This window comes from Palaemon carinicauda, chromosome 19 (assembly GCF_036898095.1).
Source record: "Palaemon carinicauda isolate YSFRI2023 chromosome 19, ASM3689809v2, whole genome shotgun sequence".
NCBI lineage: Eukaryota > Metazoa > Arthropoda > Malacostraca > Decapoda > Palaemonidae > Palaemon > Palaemon carinicauda.
The window spans coordinates 118,890,325-118,899,570 of NC_090743.1; the positions used below are offsets into that span (position 1 = coordinate 118,890,325).

At 39.3% G+C, this 9,246-nt stretch overlaps 2 protein-coding genes across 2 annotated transcripts in view; one reads left to right on the forward strand and one right to left on the reverse strand.

Moving 5' to 3' along the window:
• The window catches only part of LOC137658780 (protein brambleberry-like), a 33,426-nt gene extending 27,893 nt beyond the window's left edge, over positions 1-5,533 (reverse strand). The window contains exons 1-2 of the mRNA XM_068393806.1: positions 5,273-5,533; positions 4,407-4,534 (exon numbers count right to left, since the gene is read on the reverse strand). Coding sequence (XP_068249907.1) covers positions 4,407-4,534; positions 5,273-5,438 — 294 coding nt within the window. The 5' untranslated portion in view covers positions 5,439-5,533. The remainder of the gene's footprint in view (positions 1-4,406; positions 4,535-5,272) is intronic.
• A 3,413-nt stretch (positions 5,534-8,946) lies between these two features.
• LOC137658792 (pre-mRNA-splicing factor CWC25 homolog) overlaps positions 8,947-9,246 on the forward strand; it is a 585,361-nt gene continuing 585,061 nt past the window's right edge. The window contains exon 1 of the mRNA XM_068393831.1: positions 8,947-9,074. Within this exon, the coding sequence (XP_068249932.1) occupies positions 9,057-9,074 (18 nt within the window). The 5' untranslated portion in view covers positions 8,947-9,056. The remainder of the gene's footprint in view (positions 9,075-9,246) is intronic.

The window sequence follows — 9,246 nt, forward strand, 5'->3', positions numbered from 1 at the left end:
CTAGGATTAGCCAGTCATCCAGATAACGAACGAGATCGATGCCAATCTTGTGTGCCCAAGATGACATTTGGGCAAAAGCACTGGTGAAGACTTGAGGTGCTGTGGAAAGACTGAAGCACAGCACCTTGAACTGGTATTTCCTGTTGTCTAGGGTGAACCTTAAGTACTTTCTTGAAGACGGATGGATTGTGATCTGGAAGTACGCGTCCTTTAGGTCCAGTGTGCACATTAAGTCCTGTGGTCTTGCCGCTAGTCTGACTGTGGCTGCTGTCTCTACGCTGAACGGAGTTTGTTTGACAAACTTGTTGAAAGCTGAGAGGTCGATGACTGGTCTCCAGCCTCCAGACGCCCTTTTCACAAGAAAGAGTCGACTGAAGAATCTTGGGGACCCATCGAGGACCTCCTGGAGAGTGCCCTTCTTCAACAGGGTTTGGACTTCTGCCCAAAGGGCCAGCCCCTTTGCTGATCCCATCGCAAAGGAGTCTATTGACACTGGATTCCTGGTCAGGGGAGGGAGAGATGTTATGAACGGGACACAATACCCTAGACAAATCCCAGAGATTGTCCAGGGTTCAGCTCCGAGTTGCTTCCACTTGTCCGAGCAACCTTGTAGGCATCCCCCTACTGGTGGACAAGCAGGGGGAGTGCCTATCCTAGCGTTTGCAGCCTTGGCCGTTTCCTCTGGGATATTTTCCTTCCCTGAAGGACTTAATGCCTTTCCCTTCCTTGGCAGAAAGGGCTTCTTAGACACCATGATCTTCGCTGCTGTCTTGTTCTTCGTGGTCTTGGCTGGACGGGTTTGCTGAGGAGCTGGTGGTTTATAGGCCTTGAATGTCAAAGCCCTATGGAGGAGGGAATCCTGATGGGACTTCCTCCATCTCTCAGCAGCATGTTCCACGTCCTTAGGCTGGCTCGAATAGATGGGCTACCTCTAGAGAGGAATACTAGAGCCTAGCGATCGCAGCATTTGGGACTTGTTAGTTGAATCTCTCAGAACCATGTCCCGACGTTTCAGGATGGTATTCGCCCACAAGTTCGAAACTTAGTGGGCGAGAAACTCGATTGTGCGAGTGCCTGAGAGCAGTTAAGTCTATTGCTTTCTTGGTACAGTACGTTCCTTGGAGAAATCCTCAGTCCGTACTAGGATTCTCAAGGTCCCTAATCAGACATCAAGCCACGAAGTAGCCTACATGGCGTACTTCGTGACCTTCTCCTGGTTAAGGATCTCAGTTGCCTAGAAAGAGACCTGTCAGTTGAAGTCTCTCTCTAGAGGGACTCTCTTGGTGAACTCTTCCAAGGAGTGATGGAGAGGAAGAGCTGGACGAGGTTCGTCCAAAATCTCAAAATACCTCATCTGTTAGACACGAGGAGATGGGAGAAGCTTGTTGGTAGAGCCGGAACGGTGATGGCCAGTCTGTTAGTAGGAAGAACAGGAACAGGGATGTTCCCTTTGGAAGGGCGAATATCCACTGATGGAGATCGCGAACGATCTACAGAAGAGTCCAGGACCGAAGTCCGAGGACTAGTAGCAGCGTCGTCGGAAGAAGGTCCAGGAATGGGCAAAGGTCGAGGGCCAGGAGAGGACAGAAGCGGAGACTCCTCTGCGGGGAACGGCTGCGATGACGAGGCTGACGAGACGAAGAGGGGCCTTATCACCGATAATGAAGGATGGCCTGTAAGGCATAGCTGAGGGCGAGCTCTGCGATGGAGACGCCCTCTAGGGGCCGTTGGATCAGTAAGCTGACCATGAGCAGCAGCAGTCCTTCGAAGAGGAGTCTCTAAGAGAGAACTCCCGAGGTGGAGAAACACTCGCAGAAGAGACAGACGTAGGACTAAGTTTCCCCCTCGAAGGATGATCAGGAACGGAGTAAACTAAGTCGGCAGCAACAGCTGGATTGTCTAGAGGGGCAAGCGTGTCGGCAGAAGCCCTTGAAAACACTTCTGACACCACAACATCGACGAGCTCAAGAGGGTCCACCTCTGAAGTCGACGACGACAGCTGCACACTTGCACCCCAGAGAATGAGCTGCAGTAAGGATTCCCTGAGGGCGGACCAGGAAGCCCCAAGGATGACCATACCTGCAAAACAGAAGATATAGACAAGGCCTCACCCGGGGGGAGAGGTGGGTCCGCTTCGCTATGGGAAGCGCCTTGGGTTTTATCCCCTTCGAAGGAGAAATATCCCACTTAGACTACTTCTCCCGTCATCGCCAAAACCTCTCCCACTGGGAGGCAGACCACTCCAGACACTCAATACACTGATTACCACTATCACACCATTGACCACTACAGGCGTGACAAAGAGTGTGGCGATCTGTTTCCACGGTCGACATGAAGGTTCCGCAGGGCCGGCCATCGAGTCCAGGGCAGGTGCGCATGGCTGCAGAAGCTATCCCCCCTACCCCCGCTAACTGGCAGTATGGGTACTTAACCCTCGGTATATTTTAATGGGTCGACATCTCTGCTTCACCGAAAGTAATACCCTTAAATAAATAGCGTAGGTTTGTATTCCAGTTACGGAACAAATCGAGATTGTAAAAGGCTTTAATCACTTCACACTCAAGTACAAATTTTGGTGAAACCATTTATGAATACTTAGCCAGGATTTCTTATTGAAATTTATAACCATCCTTTAAATCTTTAAGGAGCTCAGCCGGAATGCCAATAGATGGGGGTATAGAAAAAAAAACACACATTCCTGAAAAAAAATTCACTGAGCTTCGCATGGCAACGGAGAATGCGTATACGAAATGTTTTGTCAAAATTCCCCTTACTCTCATAGTTACAGGCTAATTAGTAAAAGTAACTCTATAAACCAATAAACATTGTTCCCCACAAGAAAATGTAGTATTTCTACTGAATTTTATCATTTCAGAGAGGAAAAGAATTTCAACATCTTGCTAACATAAGGAAGAAGAAAATATACTCTATTAAGAGTTCAGAAGAGGGTAATATCGGTAGTGCACAGAGAGAGAGAGAGAGAGAGAGAGAGAGAGAGAGAGAGAGAGAGAGAGAGAGAGAGATTGTGTGGATGGAGAAACGACAGCCTTGTAGGACACGAGCCAAAAGAAGCAAGATATTGAGCTAAAGGATCTTCATTTATGAGTAAAATATGATAAATAACTATTTGTTTATCAATATCCAAAAAGGGACATAAAATTCATAATAATCAGGATTTATTAATATTGTCTGTAGAAATACAAAGAAAAACTTTGAACGCCCATATCTCAAAACTCTACTTATTAACTATCAAATTCAACAGTCTCCCTTAGTTTTAAAGATATAGCATTGAAAATTGGTATGTTACTTGGAAATACATTATAAAACAATGAAATTAAGCCCTTTTTTCCAAATTTTGGTTTCATTTTTTTCCCATTATTATTATTATTATTATTATTATTATTATTATTGACATTATTAATATTATTATTACATGCTAAGCTGCAACCCTAATTGGAAAAGCACAATACTATAAGCCCAGGGGTTCCAACAGGGAAAATAACCCAGTGAGGAAAGGAAAAAGTTAAAAACAAAATATTTTAAGAAGAATAACATCATTAAAATAAATATCTCCTATATAAACTACTGTATATAGATTTTAACAAAACAAGAGGAAGAGAAATTAGATAGAATAGTATGCCCCAGTGTACCCTCAAACAAGAGAACTCTAACCCAAGAAAGTGGAAGACCATGGTACAGAGGCTATGGCACTACCTAAGACTAGAGAACAATGGTTTGATTTTGGAGTGTCCTTCTCCTAGAAGAGCTGTTTACCATAGTTAAAGTCTCTTCTACCCTTGCCAAAAGGAAAGTGGCCACTCAACAATTACAGTGCAGTAACCCCTTGGGTGAAAAAGAATAGTTTGGTAATCTCAGTGTTGTCAGGTGTATGAGGACAGAGGAGAATCTGTAAAGTGCCAGAATATTCGGTGTACAGTATGTGTAAGCAAGGGAAAACGAACCGTAACCAGAGAGAGGGATCTTGTGTAGTACTGTCTAGCCAGTCAAAAGATGCCATAACTCTCTAGTGGTAGTATCTCAATGGGTGGCTGGTGCCCTGGCCAACCTATTACCTACTACATTTTTAGGGGTTTATTTTTTTTACCATAATGAAAAAATTCATATCTGGCAAAAAAAAAAAAAATATTTTAAGAAAAAAAAAAAAATCTTCATATTGGAGGACTATATCAGGTCTATATAGGGTAGTAATCCCAGATCTTAGTTATAATTATCAAGGGATAAATCGCCCTGGCGTTGAAAAACTGAGGGTCGTAAGCAGAACTCCTATAGAGTTTGGAGATGTCCTAAGTCACCTTATTAAGTGGTATGAATGTCAAAGTCCTATCATTATAAACCGGCATTAGCCGGCTAGTCCCCTTGAGGAATAAACCACGCCATAATCTTACTCTGTGGTGACACTTGTCAAGTTCTGACAATTGTAACGACGTGTATTCTGCTGCCTCCATCAGAAACTTTTCATCGGCCAGTCTAGCTTCAAACGGAACATTTACCGACAAAACATCTGTGCCCACATCTGCAAGAGAGATTTAGTGACAATTATTAAATAATTGCAAAATTTATACGATTTAACAAAATACTTTTGGGAACTCGCTATGGATTCATATTCTGTACATAAGGCAGGGCCATTTTAATATGTAAGTTATGTTTTAAACTATTAATACTTTTTCATTGCCCTTCAATAGATATTTCATTTCTCAAAATAATTCCAAGACAAACCATTTATTTAATCTTTAAAACATCAAGTTTCTTATGAGAATTGCAGATTTTATTAGAGAGTTGCAGCAAAAATGCTTAATATGGTCCGATACAAAGAACGTGAATATTGTTCTGGGAGAGAATCATAACATACCCTAATTTAAGCTTTTGGATAAATCATCATTATAGATATAATTATAAATAAATTATCTCTTCATTCGCGAAAGTTTGGTCAGATGACCCAATTCTAACGAGATCGTGCACACCGGGAACTGGGAACTGAAGACGCTGAATGGAATAACCTTAAAAGTATCAAAATTTCACTTTGTCAACGGTAGTTTTAAGGTTCAAAAAATAACCAAAATGTTATACAGTAGATAGGCAGCCGGTAGCCTACCTCCAGGCAGCAACAAGGTTAGGTTAAACTATTATGTACGACAATAACCATTGCTAGGCGTATTCTATATTATGATAAACACGCCAGAATACTCTACAGTTCGGGATATCATAAGGTTATAGATTCCATAAGAATATAATTAAAAATGAGAATACCTACCTTCATCATGGGAAGTTTCACGGGACCCTAAGCTGGGATCGCCAGACTTTTTAGCACTTTCATTTTGATCATTATCACTTTTAGCACTCTTGAACAGCCAGCTGAACAATGCTCCATCGGTTAGGGCGAACGAAACGATAAATATGCCTAAATACACCCACCTCATAGTGAACTTTAAAAGGTAAAAACTCGTTAAAACTTGTCAGAGTCGTTACGACAAACCGAACGTCCCGCTACAACAGCTGATGACTTGAAGTTTCATAAAGGAAGAAGATTGACTTCGCGAAATAACGTATGTAGTGCCATCTATTGCCTAGAATGATAACTATTCGTACCATGCTTTTAAATATTATTATTATTATTATTATTATTATTATTATTATTATTATTATTATTATTATTATTATTATTATTATTATTATTATTATTATTACTTGCTACGCTACAACCCTAGTTAGAAGTGGAACCAGACTTTGAGATCTCAAAAACACATACAGTAAACTCATCACTTTACTTTTGATGTTAATATATAGGCTACTGCATCAGAATATTGAAAAAATGGATCACATATAGGGAACGGGAACATTTTGATGCTGAGAATTTTATTGAAGCTAGTGTAGCGCAAATGTCTTGTGAGAACATACAATGTGAACATATGGTAGATAGAGAATGTGTTGGGTGTTATACCAAGAAATATAATGAACATTTTGGAAAAATGTACGATACCATGTGTCCCATAAAGAGCAAACAAATAGTTGTACGCGAAAATGTTAGATGGTATAATAGTGAGCTATTAAAGGCAAAAAGACATAGACGTAAGATGGAAGGTAGATGGAAAAGAGCCAAATCATCACAAGCCAGAAATTTATATAATAAGGCCAGAAATGACTATAACATCCTGTTAGAAAAAAAAAAAACAAAAAGAAAATTCTACAACGGCGAAAGTAAAAAAAACTAATAACATGGGGACTTTCACAAAAACCTTGATGATTTGATGGGATTAAAGAAAAAACATGTCTTGCCTGACAATGTTTGTGCAGAGAAATTTGCTATATTCTTCAATGAAAAGATAAAATTTTTAGAGGTTTCCCCCAAAATCACTTGGAAGGACAGTCAGTTATGCCAGTGAAGGAGGGTAAGAAGTTAATAAAATTTAAGGAAATAAATATGCGCGACTTTTTAAAGGTTATGAGAGAGATGAAGAATACATATTGTGGAAACGACTCTTTCCCAAACAGTTCAATAAGTGAAGCTCCAAACAAGCAAGTTGTATATAATATTTACCTGAACATAATTAACCTAAGTATATCACAATCCTGTTTTCGTAGCTGTGAAAAAAAACTGCGTTGATCAAACCAATATACAAAGGAAAAGGTGATGTAAACGAGCTAAATTTATACAGACCCATTTCAAATTTATCCTACATGTCAAAGCTTATTGAAAAAGTCATAAGTGAGCAATTATGGGCGCATATTGATGAGTTAGAGGTATTCCCGGAAAATCAATTGGCCTACAGAGCTAATCATTCTACAGAAACTACTTTGTGCTCAATAATGAATGATATGATAGGTCTTCTTGATGGGGGAAAGTGTGGAATTTTAATTATGTTAGATCTTAGTGCTGCTTTTGACACTGTTGTGCACGAGTACTTACTTGACGACTTAAAGTCTATTGGAGTGACTGAGGAAGCACTGAAATTTTTATGAAGTTACTTAGTGAACAGGAAGACTATTGTAGAAGTTTCTGGAAACCGATCCAATGAGAGAATTCTTATGAAGGGTGTACCACAGGGTAGAGTCCTGGGCCCTATCTTGTTTAACATATATACTATCGAGCTATCACACATCTTGAAAAAACAAAAAGTGGGTTTTAAACTATATGCAGATGATACTCAGTTTTACCTCTCAATTTCAACAACACAAGATACAGAGAAGAAAATTGATGAGATAATGACTGAAATAAAAACATGGATGCAGAGGAAAAAGCTCAAATTAAATGATGATAAAACAGAATGTATGTTCTTTGGCAAAAAGGTGGCTTTGAAGAATTACCAGTTAATTCAAAGTATAAAAATTGGTGATGCTGATGTTGGGATTGTGCCTGTTGTGAAAAATTTGGGTGTACTGATAGATTGTAATTTGTCAATGAAGGACCAAATTGTGAACACAGTGAAAGTGTATAACTATCACCTGAGAAACATAGCATTTATTAGAAAATATTTAACAGAGGGCAGTACAAAAATTTTAGTGATGAGTCATGTAATATCAAGGCTTGATTATTGCAATTCTCTGTACTACAAATTGCCCAATACTCTACTAAGAAAGCTTCAAAATGTGCAAAACCGGGCGGCTAGACTGATAAAAGGCATTAAATTTCGGGAAAGAATAACTCCTGCACTGATCGATCTACATTGGTTACCTGTTAGGGCTAGAATTGAATTTAAAATTTGCTTGTTGACTCACAAAGCACTTACAAGTGATAAGCCTAAATATCTTCGTGATTGCTTGGTCCCCTACCCTGAAGCTACCAGCGCCGCTGTAAGAGTTAGACATGCCGATGACCCACATAGACTATTCGAAATTAGTGTGAATCATGCAATAGGAGGAAGAACGTTCAGTTATGCTGCACCGAGCCTCTTTAACGACCTTCCACTCGATGTCAAGAATAGCAATAATGTGGCAGCTTTCAAGAAAAACCTGAAGACTTATCTTTTTAGAAAGTGTTATAATAGTGACCTGAAAACTATTAAGCCTGAATACAAATGCTAGCGAAATAACTGATAAGATACAGAGCAATATATTAACTGGAAAGAAATTATTTTTTCACACACCAAGGACCGCCTGAACAGACCTTTAGTGTTTGATGGAGGGCGAGAAATAAACCTGTAAAAGTAAGTAGTAGTTAACCCCTTGTGAGAAGACTAATTGTTTGGTAATTTCAGTGTTGTTGGGTATATGAGTACGTAGGAGAATATGTAAAAAAAATAGGCCAGACTATTTGGTGTATGTAAAAGCAAAGGAAAAGTGAATCGTAACCAGAGAGAAGGACCAAATGTGGTACTGTCTGACCAGTCCGTGATAATTATTCGTGCAATTCAGTAAAATATTACTATTGCCTAGAATGATCACTGTTCGTATCATACTGTAAAGTATTATTAATCTCTTAGAATAATAAAATATATTATATATTAGTTATTAGTATCCATAAGTAAGGGGGCGGTGAGAAATAAGAAAGAAGGGTTACTTGGCACCTTCAATGAAAAAAAAAGAAAGAAAAAAAAAAACGACGGGATGGGAAGGGCACATCGAGAAGCATAAGGATAATAATTTACCAAACGTTATTACTTTTATTAGGCAAACGGTTCATTGGACATCTAAAATTAACTGATTTTTTGTCGATAATTTAAGACCAATAGATAAATGTATAAAAAATCTTTCTAACGACTCTAAAATTATCTGATAAAGGATTGCAGTGCTCTGCACAGGTAAGAGAAAATTCGTATATTATATAAATAATTCTAATTTTCCATTTTAAATATACGGACAGGAATAAATTCATGTTATTTCACAAAGGCCATTTTTTTCATAGCGGAAGAAAATATAATAGTTTCGACCAGTCTTTGGTTTCGACCTTCAGTATTGTGACACAACTATGACGTCACGAAACGTCATGTATCGCCAACCAATGAGAACGCTGGTCCCAGGCTGTATGCAGGACTCTGCTTCAAAACAAAACAAAACCAATCCTAGTCCTCCCGGAACCTCGTGAAAATAGCTTTGTAGACATGGGCGGAGGCGATTTAGTAAGTATTTGCATCTTATATTAATTTTACGCGGACAATACACAGTATGTATGGTGGACTTAACATTTGTTATATAACTAGCCGAACCATATACGTAGACTCGACGTTTTCTTCCTTTGCCTAAGTAGGGCTTCAGGCTTATGTCAGGGTTCGTTTAACTGTTTTGCATTAT